This window comes from Salvelinus alpinus, chromosome 12, assembly GCF_045679555.1.
Source record: "Salvelinus alpinus chromosome 12, SLU_Salpinus.1, whole genome shotgun sequence".
Taxonomy (NCBI): Eukaryota; Metazoa; Chordata; class Actinopteri; order Salmoniformes; family Salmonidae; genus Salvelinus; species Salvelinus alpinus.
The window spans coordinates 8934525-8960082 of NC_092097.1; the positions used below are offsets into that span (position 1 = coordinate 8934525).

The 25558-nt window shown below is 43.7% G+C and overlaps 1 protein-coding gene across 1 annotated transcript; it reads right to left on the reverse strand.

Annotated features, from left to right (window-relative positions):
- mov10a (Mov10 RNA helicase a) lies at positions 1–25326 on the reverse strand. Its single transcript, XM_071334848.1, has 21 exons — positions 25081–25326; positions 24852–24957; positions 21751–21950; positions 21288–21529; positions 20861–21116; positions 20542–20682; positions 20250–20412; positions 19702–19853; positions 19449–19619; positions 18397–18544; positions 12573–12734; positions 12299–12402; positions 12017–12114; positions 11648–11746; positions 10722–10830; positions 10464–10581; positions 9791–9982; positions 9628–9699; positions 9108–9233; positions 5770–5858; positions 1–399 (listed from the first exon to the last, which is right to left on the reverse strand). Exons 1-21 carry the CDS (start codon positions 25203–25205, stop codon positions 252–254), a joined length of 3021 nt encoding a protein of 1006 aa, XP_071190949.1. The 5' UTR covers positions 25206–25326; the 3' UTR covers positions 1–251.
- Between the last annotated feature and the right edge of the window lie 232 nt (positions 25327–25558).

Genomic DNA, 25558 nt, shown 5'->3' on the forward strand with positions numbered 1-25558 from the left:
TTTATTGTGATGGTGTATATTAAAATAGATTTATTAGACTTTTTTTTAAAATGTAGATGTTCCAAAGGCGTGCATCAGCGGCTTGTATGAGTGGAGGCCTGGAGATGCTAAACATGTTTATGTTGATTAACTGTCAATTACCATGAGACCGGCTGACAAAATGTCATGACCGCCACAGCCCTAGCTCCTGCACAGCTTTGCTGGTGTCCAGAAGGCTACTGCTCAGTCCTCCACTCTGGATGGACATACTGCTAGAGGTCACTCTCCTTTGCCAGACCTGTGGAACACTCCACCGTGATTTTAAGGGAAGCCAGTCGTGTTACTACATCTTCTTCTCCTTCAGCGTCAGTGAAGTCGAAGCCAGTGTATCCCTCCTCCTCCACACAATAGCTGATAAACCTGAACACACAGACAGTGTTGAGTGAGCTAAAAAAATCAAACAAAATCATCCAAACCCACTTACAGTCATGTGTACATACATTTTACGTATGGGTGGCCTCAGAAATCGAACCCACAATCCTGGCATTGAAAGCACTGTGCTCTACCAACTAAGCCATACATATACAGTGGGGAGAACAAGTATTTGATACACTGCCGATTTTGCAGGTTTTCCTACTTACAAAGCATGTAGAGGTCTGTAATTTTTATCATAGGTACACTTCAACTGTGAGAGACAGAATCTAAAACAAAAATCCAGAAAATCACATTGTATGATTTTTAAGTAATTAATTTGCATTTTATTGCATGACATAAGTATTTGATCACCTACCAACCAGTAAGAATTCCGGCTCTCACAGACCTGTTAGTTTTTCTTTAAGAAGCCCTCCTGTTCTCCACTCATTACCTGTATTAACTGCACCTGTTTGAACTCGTTACCTGTATAAAAGACACCTGTCCACACGCTCAATCAAACAGACTCCAACCTCTCCACAATGGCCAAGACCAGAGAGCTGTGTAAGGACATCAGGGATAAAATTGTAGACCTGCACAAGGCTGGGATGGGCTACAGGACAATAGGCAAGCAGCTTGGTGAGAAGGCAACAACTGTTGGCGCAATTATTAGAAAATGGAAGAAGTTCAGATGACGGTCAATCACCCTCGGTCTGGGGCTCCATGCAAGATCTCACCTCGTGGGGCATCAATGATCATGAGGAAGGTGAGGGATCAGCCCAGAACTACACGGCAGGACCTGGGCAATGACCTGAAGAGAGCTGGGACCACAGTCTCAAAGAAAACCATTAGTAACACACTACGCCGTCATGGATTAAAATCCTGCAGCGCACGCAAGGTCCCCCTGCTCAAGCCAGCGCATGTCCAGGCCCGTCTGAAGTTTGCCAATGACCATCTGGATGATCCAGAGGAGGAATGGGAGAAGGTCATGTGGTCTGATGAGACAAAAATACAACTTTTTGGTCTAAACTCCACTCGCTGTGTTTGGAGGAAGAAGAAGGATGAGTACAACCCCAAGAACCCATCCCAAACGTGAAGCATGGAGGTGGAAACATCATTCTTTGGGGCTGCTTTTCTGCAAAGGGGACAGGACGACTGCACCGTATTGAGGGGAGGATGGATGGGGCCATGTATCGCGAGATCTTGGCCAACAACCTCCTTCCCTCAGTAAGAGCATTGAAGATGGGTCGTGGCTGGGTCTTCCAGCATGACAACGACCCGAAACACACAGCCAGGGCAACTAAGGAGTGGCTCCGTAAGAAGCATCTCAAGTTCCTGGAGTGGTCTAGCCAGTCTCCAGACCTGAATCCAATAGAAAATCTTTGGAGGGAGCTGAAATTCCGTATTGCCCAGCGACAGCCCCGAAACCTGAAGGATCTAGAGAAGGTCTGTATGGAGGAGTGGGCCAAAATCCCTGCTGCAGTGTGTGCAAACCTGGTCAAGAACTACAGGAAACGTATGATCTCTGTAATTGCAAACAAAGGTTTCTGTACCAAATATTAGGTTCTGCTTTTCTGATGTATCAAATACTTATGTCATGCAATAAAATGCAAAGGAATTAGTTAAAAATCATACAATGTGATTTTCTGGATTTTTGTTTTAGATTCCGTCTCTCACAGTTGAAGTGTACCTATGATAAAAATTACAGACCTCTACATGCTTTGTAAGTAGGAAAACCTGCAAAATCGGCAGTGTATCAAATACTTGTTCTCCCCACTGTAGCAACTATAACGAGGAGTTGTCCTGGGTTCTTTATTCTACTTAAGAAAAGAGAAGAGAGCACCAATATGTGTATGTGGCGGTAGAGGGTTCCAAAAGGGTTCTGCAGCTGTCCCCATGGGAGAACCCTTTTTGGTGCAAAGTAGATCCCTTTTTCCAGTGCTAGCCTCCCTACACTGGCTTCCTGTTAAGGCAAGGGCTGATTTCAAGGTTTTACTGTTAACCTACAAAGCGTAACATGTGCTTGCTCCTACCTATCTTTCCGAGTTGGTCCTGCCGTACATACCTACACGTACGCTACGGTCACAAGACGCAGGCCTCCTAATTGTCCCTAGAATTTCTAAGCAAACAGCTGGAGGCAGGGCTTTCTCCTATAGATCTCCATTTTTATGGAATGGTCTGCCTACCCATGTGAGAGACGCAGACTCTGTCACGATCGTCGTAATGAGGCAGAGTGGACCAAGGCGCAGCGTAATAGAACGACATCTTCTTTTTATTATGAAGACGAACAAACGAACAAAAACAACAAACAGACGACCGTGAAGCTATTCAAACAAATAGTGCTGACACTAAACACTACACATAGACAATTACCCACATTAACCTAATGCCTATGGCTGCCTTAAATATGGCTCCCAATCAGAGACAATGAATGACAGCTGTCTCTGATTGAGAACCATTCAGGCAACCATAGACATACCTAGATACCTACACTCAACACAAACCCATACACTCTACTAAACCCCCCTATACCATACAACCACCCAAGATGAGACAAATACACACACACATCCCCCCTGTCACACCCTGACCTAACCAAAATATTACAGAAAACAAAGAATACTAAGGCCAGGGCGTGACAGACTCGGTCTCAACCTTTAAGTCTTTACTGAAGACTAATCTCTTCAGTGGGTCATATGATTGAGTGTAGTCTGGCCCAGGAGTGTGAAGGTGAACGGAAAGGCTCTGGAGCAACGAACCGCCCTTGCTGTCTCTGCCTGGCCGGTTCCCCTCTCTCCACTGGGATTCTCTGCCTCTAACCCTATTACAGGTGCTGAGTCACTGGCTTACTGGTGCTCTTTCATGCCGTCCCTAGGAGGGGTGCGTCACTTGAGTGGGTTGAGTCACTGACGTGATCTTCCTGTCTGGGTTGGCGCCCCCCCTTGGGTTGTGCCGTGGCGGAGATCTTTGTGGGCTATACTCGGCCTTGTCTCAGGATGGTAAGTTGGTGGTTGAAGATATCCCTCTAGTGGTGTGGGGGCTGTCCCTTGGCAAAGTGGGTGGGGTTATATCCTTCCTGTTTGGCCCTGTCCGGGGGTATCATCGGATGGGGCCACAGTGTCTCCTGACCCCTCCTGTCTCAACCTCCAGTATTTATGCTGCAGTAGTTTATGTGTCGGGGGGCTAGGGTCAGTTTGTTATATCTGGAGTACTTCTCCTGTCTTATCCGGTGTCCTGTGTGAATTTAAGTATGCTCTCTCTAATTCTCTCTCTCTTTCTCTCTCTCTCTCGGAGGACCTGAGCCCTAGGACCATGCCTCAGGACGACCTGACATGATGACTCCTTGCTGTCCCCAGTCCACTTGGCCGTGCTGCTGCTCCAGTTTCAACTGTTCTCCCTGCGGCTATGGAACCCTGACCTGTTCACCGGACGTGCTACCTGTCCCAGACCTGCTGTTTTCAACTCTCTAGAGACCGCAGGAGCGGTAGAGATAATCTTAATGATCGGCTATGAAAAGCCAACTGACATTTACTCCTGAGGTGCTGACTTGCTGCACCCTCGACAACTACTGTGATTATTATTATTTGACCATGCTGGTCATTTATGAACTTTGAACATGTTCTGTTATAATCTCCACCCGGCACAGCCAGAAGAGGACTGGCCACCCCACATAGCCTGGTTCTTCTCTAAGTTTCTTCCTAGGTTTTGGCCTTTCTAGCGAGTTTTTCCTAACCACCGTGCTTCTACACCTGTATTGCTTGCTGTTTGGGGTTTTAGGCTGGGTTTCTGTACAGCACTTTGACATATCAGCTGATGTACGAAGGGCTATATAAATAAATTTGATTAGATTTTTGGTGACTTCCTCTGTGGAAAGGGTTCTACATGGAACCCAAAAGAGTTCTGCCTGGAACCAAAAGGGTTCTACCTGGAACCAAAAGGAGCTCTAAAAAGGGTTCTCCTATGGAGACAGCGGAATAACCCTTTTTGGTTCTAGATAGCACCTTTTCTTCCTAAGAGTGTAGTGGGAAAGAAATGAGAGAGGGTGGCCCTTGTGTCTGGTGACTTGCTGACGCCAGCACAGCGTGATGATTCGATCACAATTTATGGCATTGTCCGGATTTCGATGGCCGTATGTTTGCATATCACAGGAGTGAAACACCTTCGTCATTGGCTTTTTCCGGGGCCCTGGGGATTACTGACGGAGGTGTGAAGACTGATGAAACTTGACAAAATGAATGTTACTGTGAATTCATTTGTCATGTTTCAATTGTTTCAAGAGTTCATAAAGAGCTGTGAATGTTGATATTCCTTATTGTACTGTACATGTTACGGATTCATTTCCCCCCCAGAGTTGCTGTGTTAAAGTGTTGGCCAGGAGCCGGTCAGTTCAAAGTGGGAGCAGCCCAGATTGTGCGCTCCTATTATTGTGTTGATTAGACTAGAGAATGTGTGTGAATTGTTATGCTTTTGTTTAATTGTTTTGGCAAAGCAGAGTGATGGAAATGAAACAATGGGTGTTATTGAAGTGGAGTTCTGTCCTGGTTAGGACAAAAAAAAGAGTTGCTTCGTTCAGGGAGTCATTGTAAAACAATGTCATACTTTGTATGCCATAGTGGTGTATTTGTTATGCTTAATAATGGTGTATCTTTTTAAAATGTAAGACTTCTTGTGTGTGCTCTTTGATAATTGTATTCTTATTGCATAACTGTAATTGTTACGAATTCCTTGCTGGTGACCGTCATCAGCACCTCGCAACCCTGAGCTGCACACTCCATCCCCCATCCCCCACGACCGGAGCATCTAGGGTGTACCATAAACCTCTCGTAAACTCTCCCTGGCCCTGATAGGTTTCAAGGGAGGTTACTCGGGGTCCGGACATCCGCCAATCCTTATGACTATACAGGACACACAATATGTACGGTTGTCCTCATATTTCAGAGTAATATTTTCCTTAATTATTCTTTGATGTAATGGTCTAATGGTACATGTTATTTACACTACACATGGCCTATGCTTGGGTTCTAACTTTACATCTCTGCGCTAAGCTTGACTCAATGCTGGAACTTTGATTGCTAGAATTAGCTCATAGTATCTGGACATTGTTAATTGCATAACAGTTATCTTAGACACGTGTAATTATAGTTAATGGGACAGGTGAGCAAAGACTAGCTTTCTTGCAGAACTTGCCAGAGATGCTTAAGGCCTATTGCATGTATTCACGTGATTATGGAGTCAGATTGAATTATTATATTCCAATCATATTCCTCCTACACTAATTGTCATCCTCAATAGTTAAGAGTGGATTCATACCATTCTACAGATAGATAACATTCTCCTCACGTTAACTTTCCTCGGCCCTTGGGAGAACAAAGGTCTTACCGCTCCCAAGTTGGGTCCTTGTTGAGGATAACAGGGTTTCCCACCACTATCAGCAGGGCCTTGGCTCTGGTCATGGCCACATTGAACCTCTGTAGAGAATAGAGGACATGGAGAGGTCAGCTGACAGTTGCACAGAAAGATGGGACATACAGTACCAGTCAAAAGTTTGGACACACCTACTCATTCCAGGGTTTTTCTTTATTTTTACTATTTTCTGCATTGTAGAATAATAGTGAAAACATCAAAACTACAAAATAACACATATGAAATCATGTAGTAACCATCAATATATATTTTACATGTGAGATTCCATATGTGAGATTTTATATGTCAGCCAATCAGTTGTGTTGTGACAATGTAGGGGTGGTATACAGAAGATAGCCCTATTTGGTAAAAGACCAAGTCCATATTATGGCAAGAACAGCTCAAATAAGCAAAGAGAAACGACAGTCCATCGTTACTTTAAGACACGAAGGTCAATAAATACGGACATTTCAAGAACTTTGAAAAAGCAGTCGCAAAAACCATCAAGTGCTATGATGAAACTGGCTCTCATGAAGGCCGCCACAGGAAAGGAAGACCCAGAGTTACCTCTGCTGTAGAGCATAAGTTCATTAATTACCACCCTCAGAAATTGCAGCCCAAATAAATGCTTCAGAGTTCAAGTAACAGACACATCTCAACATCAACTGTTCAGAGGAGACTGTGTGAATCAGGCCTTCATGGTCAAATTTCTGCAAAGAAACCACTACAAAAGGACACCAATAAGAAGAGACTTGCTTGAGCCAAGAAACACGAGCAATGGACATTAGACCGGTGGAAATCTGTCCTTGTAACGATTTTCTTCTTCTTCCGATGAGGAATATGAAGGATCTGACCAAAATGCAGCATAGTAAGTGTCCATGTTAAATCTATTAACTGAACACGGGAAAAAGACAAAATAACAAAGTGAATGACAACAAAAATCGAAACAGTCCTGAATGGTGAAACAAACACAAAAACAACTACCCACAAACACAGGTGGGAACAGGCTACCTAAGTATGGTTCTCAATCAGAGACAACGATTGACAGCTGCCTCTGATTGGTAACCATACTAGGCCAAACACAGAAATACAACACATAGAACAAAACATAGAATATAGAACATAGAATGCCCACCCCAACTAACGCCCTGACCAAACCAAAAAAAAGACATAAAAAAGGAACTAAGGTCAGAACGTGACAGTCCTTTGGTCTGATGAGTCCAAATTTGAGATTTTTGGTTCCAACCGCCTTTGTGAGATGTAAAGTAGATGAACGGATGATCTCTGCATGTGTAGTTCCCACCGTGAAGCATGGAGGTGGTGGTGTGATGGTGCTTTGCAGGTGACACTGTCAGTGATTTATTTAGAATTCAAGGCACACTTAACCAGCATGGCTACCACAGCATTCTGCAGTGACACGCCATCCCATCTGGTTTGAGCTAAGTGGGACTATCATTTGTTTCTCAACAGGACAATGACTCAACACACCTCCAGGCTGGGTAAGGGCGTTTTGACCAAGGAGGAGAGTGATGGAGTGCTGCATCAGATGACCTGGCCTCCACAATCACCCGACCTCAACCCAATTGAGATGGTTTGGGATGAGTTGAACCGCAGATTGAAGGAAAAGCAGCCAAAATGTGCTCAGCATGTGTGGGAACTCCTTCAAGACTGTTGGAAAAGCATTCCAGGTGAAGATGGTTGAAAGAATGCAAAGAGTGTACAAAGCTGTCATCAAGGCAAAGGTGGCTACTTTGAAGAATCTAAAATATATTTTGATTTGTTTAACACTTTTTTGGTTACTACATGATTCCATATGTGTTATTTCATAGTTTTGATGTTTTCAATATTATTCTACAATGTACAAAATAGTAAAAATAAAGAAAAAATCGTGACTGGTACTGTACTTAAAGTGGAATGGAAACACCTTAGGAAGCAAAGATGTATTCAATCCACTAACACTAAACATGTTCATTTAACATAAGAATCTCTCTATATTTAGTATTTTTATCGACGACAAGGTTTATTTCAGCTATGGACAGTGCCATTTTAAATTGCCATAGTAACAACTGATGCTAGCGCTTCACTGGCAGGAATCAGTAAACTGTCTGCGGTATTGAGTTTTCCCGCTGAGCCCTCTAGTTGAGGTGTTTCAGGCAGCATGTCTGTGTTATTAGTGCTACGAGAACAAACTCTCTGATCTGGGGCAACGATCGGCTCAAAAATGAACGGCTTCAGGTTTATTGGCTCCCTAAGTAACGTTATTTCATCCTCTACCATGAACTCCTTCTCAGACTCGGAGCTACTCTCTATAAATTCAGCCATTTTAGGGAGTTCCAAAATGTCCTCTCCTGCCAGTGATGTAAAAATGGCGATTTACAGTTGCAGTTAGCTGGCGTTCTAAATCCTAGTGTTTCACTGCAGGACATGGTGAAAAGCTAATACTTTCTCTTGGGTCTAGTACACAGAACATTTGCCAGTGTTAAATCAACACTGAGAGCGTTAAATTTAACACTGGTCCAGTGTCTATATGGGTCCACACTTTTCAGTGTTAAATTAACATATTGCTAAGTTTAAAGCATTATTTGCATATTTCCCAGAGTGCCTTGCCTTTCGAGTGAATTGTAGAATTACCACCCATGACTGTATTTGTTGCATTCATCCATTTTCATTCCTATTGCATTCACAAAGTAAGATCCTAAGAAAATATGTTATCATTAAAATGGAATTCTTTAAGACAATACATGTATTTCATAAGGCCTTATGTTGAGGGCCTAGTTTTTACCCTGATACAGTGGCCTGAAATTCGTGGTTTACAAGCCACATCAGGCCTGCAAGTCACATTATGCTGGTTTGCAAAGTAATGTGTCATTCCTATTGGAATCCAGCCAGAGTGGGGATATCCAACATTTAGTATATTTATTCACCCGCAACCTGCATTCAGAATGACTGCCAGAGTTGGGAAGAGTAAGAAATGAGACTACCGAAAGCATCTAAACTGGAATGACCTTTTCAGTAACGGGTGTAATTAGTCCAACTAACATATTGGATTAGTTGAGAAGAATGTATGTTATTTATATTTGAGTAGCATAAGATTAATTAATCTGTCAATATACATGCAAAAACATAACTTTTGAAACAAAATGTTGTAAAAATCAACCTGCAATAGAGCATGCTGGGAAATATGATAATGATGCACTATTACACTATTATTTATGCATACACACAACGTACACATGCGGGCAGAAAACGTACACATGTGGGCACACACAGACATCATATAGAGTAAGAGTGAGTAAAAGGTAAGTGCTGGGAACCTTCTCGTTAGTGAGGAAGCCTAGGTTAAAGTCTTGGTCCATCTTAACGTAGTTGATGCTACTGCGGACGGTAGAGACCATGATGATCTTTCTCTCCTGTCCCTGGAACTCCTCCACTGAACCCACCTGAAACAACAACATGCTTCATCAACACTTAAAGCTTCAATATGTAACTTTTTGGTTGACCTGACCAAATTCACATAGAAATGTAAGTTATAGATATGTCCTTCTCATTGAAAGAAAGTCAAAGAAGCTGTAGATCTGTTCTATGTGCACTATTTCTTTGCTTCCCGTTCTTATGTTTAGTTTTAGCTTCAAACAGCTGAAAATACAATATTTTTGGTTATTGAAAATATATTTCACAGCGGATTAGATGGTACAATGTGTTTTGTCACAAACTGAAATTAGGTGAACAATTAAAATTTTAGCAACCAGGAGCAATTTCCGCATATTGCACCTTTAACGTCTCATCTAAACAAAGGCCTCAGGTTGTAAGACTGATGTATAACACAGGACTCACCTTGAGCTCCTTGATGTCCTTCCATTGACTCAACTCTTTGACAAAATTCAGAGCTTTTTGGATTTTCTCAACCTGTTAAAAACAGCAGATTAACTTAGGTAAAACTCCTGCACATCAGGTATAGTTAATGATGTGTGCTTTAACTCCATGGATGACGTCTCACCTGTTTCCTATAGGGAGCGATGATGCCAATGTCTTTAGGGGATAGTTTGGGCAGGCCCTTCTTGCCCTGGGTCTTCATCAACTTGGTGAGGTAGTCCACCAGGACCTCAATCTCTGACACGTTGAAGAAGGACGGACTGTTGCCTTCTCTCTCATCCTTTCCCAACACTCCATGGAATATCACTGGGAACCCCTACACAGAAAGACCACAGGAATGCAAACAATACTGGAGACATTTCCACCACCCACACAATCACAACTTAACCCATGATTAAGATTCAGCTTTGTGCAACATGGCCACTCATATATATATATTTTTTAAATATTCATTAAGAAATCAGGAGAAACAGCAGTCCACATAGACCTGTTACTGCATGTTTGAGAAAGAGGGAGATGCTTTTTTAAATATGCTGCTACTAATGTTAATGGGGATTCAGGAATAGCTCTGTGGTCAAAGGAGAGCAGCCCTGCTACAGACAGACAGACAGGCACGCACTGACATTATAATTACTGAGCTGCCTGAGGAGAAGAGACCCTGGAGAGTTGTAACAACACTAACTCACACACCTAACAAACCTCAAATCAGAATAATGTTCAGTAGGCACTAAATGGAAGAAAACGTTTGAATCAGAGATGGTGCTAGCAGAACCTGTACAAAAACAACACTGTCACACCTCCTTGGGCAGATGCTCCCAGTTGCAGTAGGTTTCACGATCCCACTGGTCTGCAAACACCTGCAGCTCCTTCTCATAGAAGAGCTCATTGGGAATCTTCAGAATAGCAGGGTGGGACCTGGGGAGGAAGAGAAGAGAAGAAAGGAAGAGGGGAAAGGAAATAGTTAAAGTAGATGAGCTCAGAACTATCTAATCAAACGATGTTACAAAAGAGCAACACTGGAAAGAACAGGATGGAAGAAATCCCAGAGCTGTTACCTGTAGTTGCGAAGGAGCTTGGTCACAAAGCGACTGTCAAAGTGTCCAAAATCTCCATCCTTCTGATACAGTGGGTTGTCTTTCATCAGTCTCTCTAGCAAAGAAATCCCTGGGATACACAAAAGTTGATCTTATGGTCATGGGAGAAAGAAGAATTAATTTCTCCCCAGTACGGGACGTTCGATATGCGCACAGGCTTGTGTGTGTGCCCCCCAAAAATTCTGGGCCTAATCATAGAATGACATATAGAACCCCTATTAATTCAATAGGATTTCTGTTGGCATAGTCGTAAAGATCTGTCATTTAACTTATAAAATGTATTACTTTTCACTGTGGCATAAACACAACCAGTCATAATGGTTTAATCTGACTGTTAAACAATCACTTCAAAGGGCTCCTTTACTAGGCTACCCGTGCACGTTCATCCACTAGCTACATATTTACAGCCTCCAAACAGTGGTGAATGGAAAGAGACATCTGTTACACAGAAAAGTGTAATGACATTTGGCGAATGTCATTAGGGCAGAATTTATGCGTACACTGCTGTCCGGGCGCGTCTCGGTATCGGCCACTCATCTCTGCCTAGACAGGATGTCAGTGTTCTCGTCGAACGACATCACATTTTGGAGCGTAGGTTCTCTCACCCGTTTTCAAGTTCCTTTTTCATGCAGTAATGATAAAAAGTGGCGTAATAGCCTAGTTTTCTTTTGTTTTAATTATTGTGATAGGGTCATGTTTTACCAGTATGGCGTACCCCCACTATTTATTTTGCTGGGACGCCGCACCAGACCGCACCGCCTTACTTTCCCCCCGCTTATAGTACATGGAGCTTGCTGATATTCCAGCTATGAGACATGACAGAAATGGGGATTGTTTATTGACAATAGTCATTGGGTATGATTCATTGATTGCGTATTAGAGCCTACCCATTCCATACTGCAGGGCCAGGGGGGATCGTAAGATGGGTCCTAGCTGCTGAGGGTCTCCAGCCAATATCAGCTGGCCCTCCTCTGGATGGAGCAGGCCTGTGGATACAAGAGACAGCCATTGGCTACTGGATAGTAGCAAGACAATATGGTCATGTTCACTAGGGCCAAAACTGGATGAAGCATTTTGAAATATAGTGAAATAGAGGAGGTGCAAGAGGAGTTTATCCAATAAGATGACAGATTTTCGTTATCTGTTACAGAACGTTTTGCTGAGTTGTTCCCTACTGACCACAAGCCAGGCCTATGGTGTACAATCTAATATAGGCCTCACACATTGAGCAGTATCCCTGGTATTATCTATCTCACCTGCGATCCCAATGATGCTCTCTGGCTCCACTGCTTGACCCGACTCATCTATGAACACATGGGTGAAGTGACCGACTGGGATGCCGCCGGACACAAGCCTAGGAAAGGAACACCAACACACAGTGGTTAAACAGAGACTTCCTCAGGAATAAGGATATATTTTGTGTAAAACTGTAATAACCTGTAAGTACAATGTAACAACTTTAGTAATTACACACTGCAAATCGGTTCTTAAAGCAGTATAAAACCATTCAGCCTTTCTACTGTAAAAATGAGCCGTACCGTCCTGCTGTCACCAGTGTGGTGATGATGACCTTGTAGCCCATCAAAACCTCCTTTGTGGGAAACACAAAGCTGTCCTGGCTCGCGTCCCAGTTACAATGTTTCTGGAACGCCGAAGAACGAGGAGAGGGAGAGTCATTGGAAAGGACACACAGCGAAATGTCAGTGAGTATAAAAATCTGTTGAGACTTGTATTCTCAATGTATTTGATTTGTTTAACCTTTTTTCACCATCCAAGTGGCCTACAACCTCATGTAATATGTGTGAACCTCACCAGGAGGTTTTGGGGCACAGTGCTGAGAGGTCTGCTGCTGGCGTAGAGACGGTAGACACAGTGAGGGTCCATGTGACCCAGCAGCCTCTCACACAACAGGTCTGATGCACTGTTAGATGGGGCACATGCCAGGATGTGGCACAGAGGATCCACTCTGTTCAGCTGAAAACACAGGCATAACGTTTAACACTAGAACCGCCAAGATGGTCAATCTGACCGTTTTCAAACTTTGTAATTTCAATAAAAACTTGAACCCACCTGTCCCTGACTTTTCCTAAATACAATGGGGAGAAGAAGTATTTGATACACTGCCGATTTTGCAGGTTTTCCTACTTACAAAGCATGTAGAGGTCTCTAATTTTTATCATAGGTACACTTCAACTGTGAGAGACACAGAAAATCCAGAAAATCACATTGTATGATTTTTAAGTAATTAATTAGCATTTTATTGCATGACATAAGTATTTGATACATCAGAAAAGCAGAACTTAATATTTGGTACAGAAACCTTTGTTTGCAATTACAGAGATCATACGTTTCCTGTAGTTCTTGACCAGGTTTGCACACACTGCAGCAGGGATTTTGGCCCACTCCTCCATACAGACCTTCTCCAGATCCTTCAGGTTTCGGGGCTGTCGCTGGGCAATACGGACTTTCAGCTCCCTCCAAAGATTTTCTATTGGGTTCAGGTCTGGAGACTGGCTAGGCTACTCCAGGACCTTGAGATGCTTCTTACGGAGTCACTCCTTAGTTGCCCTGGCTGTGTGTTTTGGGTCGTTGTCATGCTGGAAGACCCAGCCACGACCTATCTTCAAGGCTCTTACTGAGGGAAGGAGGTTGTTGGCCAAGATCTCGCGATACATGGCCCCATCCATCCTCCCCTCAATACGGTGCAGTCGTCCTGTCCCCTTCGCAGAAAAGCATCCCCAAAGAATGATGTTTCCACCTCCATGCTTCACGGTTGGGATGGTGTTCTTGGGGTTGTACTCATCCTTCTTCTTCCTCCAAACACGGCGAGTGGAGTTTAGACCAAAAAGCTCTATTTTTGTCTCATCAGACCACATGACCTTCTCCCATTCCTCCTCTGGATCATCCAGATGGTCATTGGCAAACTTCAGACGGGCCTGGACATGCGCTGGCTTGAGCAGGGGGACCTTGCGTGCGCTGCAGGATTTTAATCCATGACGGCGTAGTGTGTTACTAATGGTTTTCTTTGAGAATGTGGTCCCAGCTCTCTTCAGGTCATTGACCAGGTCCTGTCGTGTAGTTCTGGGCTGATCCCTCACCTTCCTCATGATCATTGATGCTCCACGAGGTGAGATCTTGCATGGAGCCCCAGACCGAGGGTGATTGACCGTCATCTTGAACTTCTTCCATTTTCTAATAATTGCGCCAACAGTTGTTGCCTTCTCACCAAGCTGCTTGCCTATTGTCCTGTAGCCCATCCCAGCCTTGTGCAGGTCTACAATTTTATCCCTGATGTCCTTACACAGCTCTCTGGTCTTGGCCATTGTGGAGAGGTTGGAGTCTGTTTGATTGAGTGTGTGGACAGGTGTATTTTATACAGGTAACGAGTTCAAACAGGTGCAGTTAATACAGGTAATGAGTGGAGAACAGGAGGGCTTCTTAAAGAAAAACTAACAGGTCTGTGAGAGCCGGACTTCTTACTGGTTGGTAGGTGATCAAATACTTATGTCATGCAATAAAATGCAAATTAATTACTTAAAAATCATACAATGTGATTTTCTGGATTTTTGTTTTAGATTCCGTCTCTCACAGTTGAAGTGTACCTATGATAAAAATTACAGACCTCTACATGCTTTGTAAGTAGGAAAACCTGCAAAATCGGCAGTGTATCAAATACTTCTTGTCCCCACTGTAGGTCCTGGATGGCAGAAACCTTGGCTCCAGTGATGTACTGGGGCGTACACACTACGGTCGGATGCCGAGCAGTTGCCATACCAGGCGGTTATGCAACCGGTCAGGATGCCCTCGATGGTGCAGCTGTAGAACGTTTTGAGGATCTGAGGAACCATGCCAAGGGGGAAAAGGCATTGTCGGGCCCTCTTCACAACTTTCTTGGTGTTTTTGGACCATGATAGTTTGTTGGTGATGTGGACACCAAGGAACTTGAAACGTTCGACCCGCTGCACTCCAGCCACGTCGATGTGAGTGGGGGCGTGTTCGGCCCAGCTTTGCCTGTAATCCATGATCATCTCCTTTGTCTTGCTCACGTTGAAGGAGAGGTTGTTGTCCTGGCACCACACTGCCAGGTGTCTGACCTCCTCCCTATAGGCTGTCTCACCGTTTTCTGTGATCAGGTCTACCACCGTTGTGTCATCAGCAAACTTAATGATGGTGTTGGAGTTGTGCTTGGCCACACAGTTGTGGGTGAACAGGGAGTACAGGGGGGACTAAGAACGCACCCCTGAGGGTGTTGAGGATGAGCGTGGCCGATGTGTTGTTGCCTACCCTTACCACCTGGGGGCGGCCGTCAGGAAGTCCAGGATCTAGTTGCAGAGGGAGGTGTTCAGTCCCAGGGTCCTCAGCTTAGTCATGAGCTTTGTGGGCACTATGGTGTTGAATGCTGAGCTGTAGTCAATGAACAGCATTCTCAAATAGGTGTTCCTTTTGTCCAGGTGGGAAAGGGCAGTGTGGAGTGTGATTGAGATTGCGTCATGTGTGGGGCGGTATGCGAATTGGAGTGGGTCTAGGGTTTCCGTGATGATGGTGTTGATGTGAGCCATGACCAGCCTTTCAAAGCACTCCATGGCTACCGACGTGAGTGATACAGGGCGGTAGTCATTTAGGCAGGTTACCTTCGCTTTCTTGGGCACAGGGACTATGGTGGTCTGCTTGAAACATGTAGGTATTACAGACTTGGTCAGGGAGACGTTGAAAACGACAGTGAAGACACTTGCCAGTTGGCTCGCGCATGCTCTGAGTACACGTCCTTCTGGCCCCGCATCCTTGTGAATGTTGACCTGTTTAAAGGTCTTGCTCCCAAGTGGCGCTGTGGTCTAAGGCACTGCATCTCAGTGCCCTGAGGAGTCACTACAGACACCCTGGTTTGATTCCAGGCAGTATCACAACCGGCCATGATTGTGAGTCCCATAGGTCGGCGCACAATTGGCCCAGCATCGTCCGGGTTTGGCCGGAGTAGGCCGTCATTGTAAATAGAATCTGTTTTTAACTGACTTGCCTAGATAAATAAAGGTAAAAAAAACAGGCTACAGAGAGCATGATCACACAGTCGTCCAGAACAGCTTATGCTCTCATGCATGCTTCAATGTTGCTTGCCTCGATGCGAGTATAAAAGGCATTTAGCCCTTCTGGTAGGCTTGCGTCACTGAGCAGCTCGCAGCTGGCTTTCCCTTTGTAGTCTGTAATAGTTTTCAAGCCCTGCTACATCCGACAAGTGTCAGAGCCGGTTTAGTAGGACTCAATCTTACTCCTGTATAGACGCTTTGCCTGTTTGATGGTTCGTCTGAGGGCATAGCAGGATTTCTTGTAAGTGTACGGATTAGTCCTGCTCCTTGAAAGTGGCAGCTCTAGCCTTTAGCTTGGAGCAGATTTTGCCTGTAATAAATGGCTTCTGTTTGGGATATTTACGTATGGTCACTGTGGGGACGACGTCGTCGATGCACTTATTGATGAAGCCGGTGACTGAGGTGGTATACTCCTCAATGCCATTGGATGAATCCAGGAACATGTTCCAGTCTGTGCTAGCAAAACAGTCCTTTAGCGTAGCATCCGTGTCATCTGACCACCCCCACCCCTCATCTTACCGGACGTAGCCGTTCTGTCCTAGCGATGCACGGAAATCCCAGCCAACTGTATATTATCTGTGTCGTCGTTTAGCCACGACTCGGTGAAACAAAAGATATTATCAAGTTTATTTTATTTTATATAGCCCTTCGTACATCAGCTAATATCTCGAAGTGCTGTACAGAAACCCAGCCTAAAACCCCAAACAGCAAGCAATGCAGGTGTAGAAGCACGGTGCCTAGGAAAAACTCCCTAGAAAGGCCATATTACAGTTTTTAATGTCCCGTTGGTAGGATAGTCTCGAACGGAACTCATCCAGTTTATTCTCCAGTGATTGCACGTTGGGCAATATAACAGATGGTAGAGGCAGGTTGCACACTCATCGACAAATTCTCACAAGGCCCCCTGATCTGCAATCTCTGTATTCCCTTATTTTCTTCATGTGAATGATGGGGATTTGGGCCTTGTCCGGTAGCAACATTATATCCTTTGATCAGACTCATTAAAGAGAAAATCTTTGTCCAGTTCGAGGTGAGTGTTCATTGTTCTGATATCCAGAAGCTCTGTTCGGTCATAAGAGACGGTAGAATCAACATTATGTACAAAATAAGTTACAAACAATGCGAGAAAAAAAAACACAAAATAGCACAATTGGTTAGGAGGCCGTAAAGCGGCAGCCTTCCCCTCCAGCGCCAATCTTTAAAAATCTACATGTAGCAGACATGACATGGTTATAATTCCCTGCCCTACCACACAGTCAACACTGAGTATACCAAACATTAGGAACACCTTCCTAAAATTGAGTTGCACTCCCCCCTTTTGCCCTCAGAACAGCCTCAATTTGTCGGGGCATGGACTCTACAAGGTGTTCGAAAGCATTCCATCTGGTCCAGTTTGACTCCAATGTTTCCCACAGGTGTGCCAAATTGTCTGGATGTCCTTTGGATGGTGGACCATTCTTGATACACACGGGAAACTGTTGAGTGTGAAAAACCAAGCAACGTTGCAGTTCTTGACACAAACCGATGCGCCTGGCACCTTCTACCATACCCCGTTCAAAGGCACTTACATGTTTTGTCTTACCCATTCACCCTCAATAAGGGATCATAGCTTTCACCTGGATTCACTTGGTCAGTCTACATCATGGAAAGAGCAGGTGTTCTTAATGTTTTGTATATTCAGTGTATATTTTACAGTAAGAATAAAACGGAATATAACAAGAATAAAACATAAATATGTTTTCCAAATGGCTATCGCTGATTGTCGCCAGTACTCACATGAAGAACACGTGGAGTCACGATAATTCTAGGAAATAGTTATGTTTTGAAAAAGAGCCCATCCACACAATTTTGAGAGCTTATTGGCAAAACCAGGTTAATTAGAAACCTTACAATCTGCTCTTTCCAATCGGGTATAGCAAATCAAAACCTCTGGCCTACATGGACCTTTGTAGGATGATTTGACCCATCAGACTATTGTCAATAAAATTATCTCTTTAGGCTACATTTATTATTATACTGTACGTGCAAACATTTTTCAATATAGTTTAGGTGTAGTTTGGATTGACCATTAGCTGGGCAGGCAACTCTTGTCTTACAGTCAGAAAATACACTATTGTCTTATTTGAGTATTTACAGTCTATGCGCTTCTGGATCAATAAATACATTTTCAGACTTATTACAATTTACATTTAGTGTCCTGAGGTTTCTTATGACATATTTTAACATCGTAAATGGATTCGTTTTGCAATTGATAATTTATTGTGGAAAATGTACACAATTGAAAGATCAACAGTCAGAATGAATTCCATCACTCCCGAGTTTAAGACAGGTTTGTGGGGGGGGGTGGGGGGGTGGCATATTGTTTCTATTGTTTTTATGTAGTGCTATGTTATGCTATTTACATGTAATGTTACATATGGTATATAGAATATGAGCGCTCCACTGCCCCATCAAAGCGAGCGAAGACGAAATGGTACATCAAATATTAAGACACATCATAGAAAATGTATGCAATATGTTATACTTAATTTCTGTGTGATGGAGGGAGTTTATACCTGGTTCATGGCTTCAACTAGAGTGATAGTCTTGCCGGTCCCTGGAGGGCCAAACACCAGGTAAGGAGCAGGCTTGGAGGCCCCAGACACAATGCGCTGGATGGCTGCATGTTGTTCCGGGTTGTTCTCCAGCTGACGATTAAACATGCTGGAGAAATGTGGAGGAAACATTGGACCATTGTTTCCTAATGTCATATCATATATGTGTGAACCTGTAATCTCCAATCAAAAACATGTTTAAAAAGAAGATGCTGGAGACAGAAGGAGATAACGATCACTTAGATCACATGCCAGGCTTATCTGCTGTCATCAACTGTTTCCACTCAAACGGTTTGATCCGGAATAGGAAAATATGTTCTTGCATGTCAAGTACACACTGAACCGAAGAAATGGAGCCACTAAACTACGAGAAGGTATGTGATGTAGAAACTAGATATGGGCCCCACCAACTTGACACAGCCAGAGCTGCCAGTTGGATCCTTTATTTGAATAAAACTCCTTGGGGAAATGTCTTGCTATCTTGTGATAAGCGTGGGACTTTTTAGGCTAACAAAAGGCAGACCGTCTAGATTTCAAACTCATTAATGAGGTCTAGTCACTGACATGAAACCAAGAGGCCGGAGGGAACAAAATTAGAAATATGAGAGGAGCAATTCACAATCTACGTTTTGAAATGTCATTGCGACACTCCTTCTTACAAAATTGTATTATATAAATGGGAATCACACCAACGCTTCTGTCCGTAACCTTCCTCTGAGAGAGATATTCATTCCTTCACACCGACAGTTTGTTATTTGGTATGAAATGTCATTGTAACACTTTAAATGAAGTTGCTCTCGTACTTGTGTAGCGACACTATAATTACTGCCGATACATCATCGTAATTGGCTTGTGATTCCATACTAATGGAGTTGAACGGTTCTTGCTATTACATGAGTGTTACAAGAAACAGTCTCTATTCCTGTTGTATAATGACACAACCATCTACCCACAACAACAGAGCAAAGCCAGTGTGAGTGCTTTGCTATTGGCTGGAAGGGGGGGATCCAGACCTGAGTTTGGGCATGGGGGTAGTCCGGACTCCAGAGCCTGATGGGAAGAGCACCTCGTCCATCCGGTGCTTCTCTGCCAGGTCCACCGCCCGGTGCTGAAGCTTCAGGGGGAAACGGTTGATGGTGAACTCCACGTCAAACCTCGTGTTACTGATGAAGCTCTGCACTAGCCTGAGAGGCAGGGAGGGAGTTGGAAAGTATCCTACAGATGGCCATTGCATTGTAACATTATGGGGGGGTCTCTCTCTCTTACCTCTTTGAGAAGCCCAGCTTGACTCTTTCTAGCTCCACTCTGTGAACGTAGCCTGTATACACTGTGATGGGTTGGACCTTGTCCTCAGACTTGGCCACCTTCAGGCAGTCTCCCCTAAGGACAGACGGCCTATTCTCTGCCACACCCGGGACCTGGTGAATATCATGGAGAAAGACACAGCATACTTATGGTTAGAGTGATATTTAGAGTCAGTGATCGTACCCATTCATTTGGGGTTGAGTTATATCACTGGATCTAAACAAAACAGAGCACGAGATGGGAACTCATTACACAACTTTGAGGTAAAAAAAAAGACTGTCAATTTCGTTTAGGAATGAACTATCACTTTAGGTCATCATTGTCCTCTCTGATCATTGTCCTCTCTCTCTCTCTACACCTGCATTGCTTGCTATTTGAGGTTTTAGGCTGGGTTTCTGTATAGCACTTTGTGACTTCAGCTGATGTAAGAAGGGCTTTATAAATAAATGTGATATATTGATTGACGACTGCAGACATACAGTACATTATGGCCTTTTGCCTTTTCTTACTTGTAGAACCAGGAGTCTTCTGTTGTCCCTGTCCTGAGTCATGGTTTGGTTATGGAGGTCGTATTTCTTGATGTCCACCTCCATCTGGATCTCCTCCAGGTGCAGCAGGAGGTGGAAGCGATGGTGGTAGTTCCTCATCTTCAGGGGGCATTTAAGGAGGTTTCTGGGAAGAACATAGAGACAAGACAGAATTGTCAATGAGAATGACCTTCAAGTACAGAAGCTATCAGTCTGGGGAGGATGGGGTCTAGGCAGTTATTGATCCCAGCAGGCAGGCAGGCAGCACACTGACCTCACTGATGAGAGCTTCTGTCTGGCTGTAGGTGAGAGGTACTCAGAGTCCTCCAGTCTCTGTTTAGCCAGGTCCTTCAGATAAAAGGGATACTTATAGTCTCCGAGTTTCACTAGCATTTTCAGAGGCTGGACAACAGATCTGCCGTGACAAATGAGAACGATTAAATGTAACGTTTGACTATAAGGAATATTATTATCAAGCCACATAAACAATGTGAAAAGAAAGCTCATTAGAATTAGAACAAAGTATGTACAGTATACGACTATTGATGAAAATGGGTAAACAAATGGGTAAACATCACTTTGTCTTACTGTACCTTTCAGGGGGCTCTCCCTCAACTATCACCGTGTCCACAGGCTTGTATGGCGCCACTTGATAAGGCTTGAAGGGAGCGAAAGGCCCCAGCTCCACAGCTAAGTGAGTCCTGGCTGATGCCTCCATCTCCCTCACTATGCAGAAGGGCTTAGAGGAGCCTGGAGGGTCTGACTCTGTGCAGAACTCAAAGTACATGGTGGCAGGGAAATGGCCATAATGATGCAGCCAATAGTGAACCTCTACATCATAGCTTTCCCCTGTGAAAAACAACAGAACACATACCCAGGCAGGGTTTAATAGAGAGGGTGTGAGGGCAAACTCACTGGAAGTTCATTTATTTTAAGGTGTTCTTTTGTTTGCAAAACCTAATGTATTCAGACAATTTTGACACAGTGCACTGAGACAGATGGTGCTCGTCTTTTTCTCACCTGGACATAGGAAGAGCGGACAGGCCCGAGTCACTCTCCTCTCGTCCATCAGTGTAAAACAGCGGATCCTGTGCAGAGCTGTGTAATAGGTGAAATACACAAAGCTCGCTCCGTTGTTAGAAATGTAGAACTTGACTACAAACATTTCCTGCAGGCGCTCCACGCTGAACGTGACCTTACCATTGGTCAACTCAGGATCTGAAGTGATCTCAATGCCGCCCTTGTCAGAGGTCAACTCTGCCCTGAGAGAGAGAGAGAGAGAGAGAGAGAGAGAGAGAGAAGAGAGGGAGAGAGAGGGGAGGACATACCAGTCAAACAACAGAAGATCATCATCTACACGATCACCATTCAATCTAGATAGGACATGGACCAACTGCTGCAACTAATCTAATGGCTATCTTGTTGTCACATCTGACTGGTCACCAACCAGTCTTATACTGTAGGAGCTCACACAATATCTCACCTGTTCACCTTTAGGCTTTGGAGGATTTCTTTAGCAAGCCTCTTCTTGGGTGTCAACACAGTGTCGACAGGGGTAACGGAAGAGGATGGGAGGAGAGGAGAGAAAGGCTCTGGGGCTCCTCCATTTTCCTGAGGTGTGATATTGTCCTGTTGTTGACGTACTGAAGGTCTCCTCCACTGGTCACAGTAGTACACTCGGACCTGTCGTACCAAAGACCAGAAAGAAGATATTGTCTAGGGCAGTGGTTCCCAAACCTTTAATAGTCCCGTACCCCTTCAAACATTCAACCTCCAGCTGCGTACCCCCTCTAGCACCAGGGTCAGCGCACTCTCAAATTTGTTTTTTTGTGCCATCATTGTAAGCCTGCCACACACACACACTATATGATACATTTATTAAACATAAGAATGAGTGAGTTGTCGTGGGAAGTGACAAAGAGCTCTTATAGGACCATGGCACAAATAATAATATAATAATCAATAATTTTTCTCTTTATTTAACTATCTTACATATAAAACCTTATTTGTTCATTGAACATTGTGAATAACTCACCACAGGTTAATGAGAAGGGTGTGCTTGAAAGGATGCACATAACTCTGCAATGTTGGGTTGTATTGGAGAGTCTCAGTCTTAAATTATTTTCCACACACAGTCTGTGCCTGTATTCAGTTTTCATGCTAGTGAGGGCTGAGAATCCACTCTCACATACTGTAGGTATGTGGTTGCAAAGGGCATCAGTGTCTTAACAGCACGATGTGCCAAGGCAGGATACTCTGAGCGCAGCCCAATCCAGAAATCTGGCAGTGGCATCTGATTAAATTCAATTTTCACAGAACCACTTGTTGCAATTTCGATGAGGCTCTCTTGTTCAGATATCAGTAAGGCAGTGCACGAAAGGGATAACGAATCCAGTTTGTGTCATCCGTTTCGGGAAAGTACCTGTGTAATTGCGCACCCAACTCACTCAGATGCTTTGCTAAATCACATCTGACATTGTCCTTAAGCTTGAGTTAATTTGCACACAAAAACTCATACAATGATGGAAAGACCTGTGTGTTGTCCTTGTTAATGCAGACAGAGAAGAGCTCCAACTTCTTAATCATAGTCTCAATTTTGTCCCGCACATTGAATATAGTTGCGGAGAGTACCTGTAATCCTAGATTCAGATCATTCAGGCGAGAAAAAACATCACCCAGATAGGCCAGATGTGAGAAACTCATCATCATGCAAGCGGTCAGACAAGTGAAAATTATGGTCAGTAAAGAAAACTTTAAACTCGTCTCTCAATTTAAAAAAAAACGTGTCAATACTTTGTCCCTTGATAACCAGCGCACTTCTGTATGTTGTAAAAGCGTTACAGTCTCTGCCCATATCATTGCATAGTTCAGAAAATACACAAGAGTTCAGGGTCCTTGCTTTAACAAAGTTGACCATTTTCACTGTAGTGTCCTAAACGTATTTCAAGCTGTCCGGCATTACCTTGGCAGCAAGAGCCTCTCGGTGGATACTGCAGTGTACCCAAGTGGCGTCTGGAGCACCTGCTTGCACGCGCGTTACCACTCTACTATGTCTCCCTGTCATGGCTTTTGCGCCATCAGTACAGATACCAACACATCTTGACCACCAAAGTCCACTTGATGTCACAAAGCTGTCCAGTACTTTAAACATATCCTCTCATGTTGTCCTGGTTTCCAGTGGTTTGCAGAAGAGGATTTCTTCCTTAATTGATCCCCCATAAACGTAACGGACATATACCAGGAGCTGTGCCATGCCCGCCACGTCTGTTGACTCATCCAGCTGGAACGCATAGAATTCACTGGCTTGTATGCGAAGCAGTAATTGATTCAAAACATCTCCTGCCATGTCGCTGATGCGTCGTGAAACAGTATTGTTTGATGAAGGCATTGTCTTTATAATTTTTTGGCCTTTTCCCCCAGCATTGTCCCAGCCATATCCACGGCAGCCGGAAGAATTAAGTCCTCTACAATAGTATGGGGCTTGCCTGTCCTAGCCACTCAGTAGCTCAACATATAAGATGCTTCTAGCCCCTTCTAATTAATGGTATCTGTTGTTTTTATACACGTCTTACTACTCGAAAGTTGTTTTAATTCTCGCTCAAAAAACTCCCATGGCTTATTTTTCAAATTGGCATGCTTTGTTTCTAAAAGTCTTCGCAAGAGTGATGGTTTTATTGAGTTGTGCGATAGTACTTTTGCACTGTGGCTGAGGAAAGGCAGGAAAGGCACTACTCCCAATATAAGTGAACCCCATATCAATGTAGTTCTCATCATATTTGCGCCTCTTCGATGGTCAAACGTCCCTGTCTGTTGTTCTGTGCTTTCCAGGGTCAGGAGGCAGTAGCTCATCGGCTGCATCAGATTCACAACTGTCTGTGTCTATGCTAGCTGGGCTAACAACTGTAGAATTACTGATGCTAGCATTGGAATTGCTCGTGGAAGCAGAACAACTTGTGTCATCGACAGCTGCAGGTGTAGTACTGCTGGGAAGTGTCTCTATGGACGCGGGCCTTACTTTTTGAACCATTTATCAATTTTCGAGCAAACAGAATGAGCAGCAGCTACGTTTGGCTACATACGGACCGTTAGTGGAATTCCCGCGAGAGAGTAACGGTTAATGTGATTGGATGTTAATTATTTGACTAGGCTACCTGTATTTGACATTGTGTTGTTATTTCACTGAACACTAGATGGTTTAATTTTATTTTTGGCAGTTAAACGAGGCTACTCAGGCGAGAGAAAAAAAACTCACCCAAATGTATAGCCCTGTTGGAAAATATAAATGGACTGTTTGAAAATGTGACGATTTTTTTTTATGTGAATCACATTTTTATTTGGCGTACCACAGTTTAGGAATACCTGGTCTAGGGCATATCCACAAGGGTGTAAAGGGGATATTGAGCTCTATGTATTACCTGACAAGCACATAGCCCATATGCTGATCAATAATCTGTTTCACTTGTCTTCCCTTTGGCCAAACATTGTGTGGTGCCTTAGTTTGAGGCTGAGCCTCACATCAAGAACATAATAACTACAGTAGAATAGAGCTGATCAGGATTGTAAAGTGCAATAAGGTATTATTACCTGGGGTTTGACATTAAAGTATAATTTCCCCTGTCGTATGCGGACTTTGTTGAATTTCAGCAGGGCATATAGAACGTTGGAAAAGTGGGGGTCTTTCATTCCTTCCCTGAAAAACAAAACCATGTAGTCATGTCAGCTGTCTGACTGAAGCATACCGTGTACTATTAGGCCGTCTATGACAGGTCAGGTGTCAGTTAGTCAGCCTTTGAAAACCAATCCTTTTCATTACCTGTATTTGAATTCTAAGTTGTAAATGTCACGAAGTTCTTTTCTATCCGACATAGTCGATTTCCTCTCTCCGAGGAATTCTATGAAGTCCAATCCGGATTCGAGCGAGTCCATGAGCGACGGCATGTTGCAACGTAACAACGATTGATAGTGTTTGGATGAATGACTGTATTGCAGACAGTGGAAACAAATTAAAGGTATTGGCTATGGTCAAAATGGCAACCCCCTATTCGCTTTTCGGCGCCGTGTGTTCACGTGTGCATTAGGTAAATACTTTTTCAGCTTTTCAGGGACATATCTACAAAGTGCTTACTGAGCGCAGCAACGAAAAGTAGTTTGAAACCAAACTTTCACAGAATATGTGTAAATTATGTAGTGTTCATATTAAGTCACATAGTACCTTTAATATTTGATACATGTTAAATTAATATACTCATGATAAAAAGAGACGTCTTTACGTTAACATGAATTAACGGGAG

What these genes read in the sequence shown, in the direction of transcription:
- mov10a (XM_071334848.1), bottom strand. Translation starts at nt 25,205, where the DNA reads ATGCCGTCGCTCATGGACTCGCTCGAATCCGGATTGGACTTCATAGAA. An exon ending in GAAGACTCCTGGTTCTACAA is followed by an intron (nt 19,854 to 20,249) that starts GTAAGAAAAGGC and finishes GATATTCACCAG; the next exon opens with GTCCCGGGTGTGGCAGAGAA. An exon ending in AGGACATCAAGGAGCTCAAG is followed by an intron (nt 9,234 to 9,627) that starts GTGAGTCCTGTG and finishes TTGTTGTTTCAG; the next exon opens with GTGGGTTCAGTGGAGGAGTT.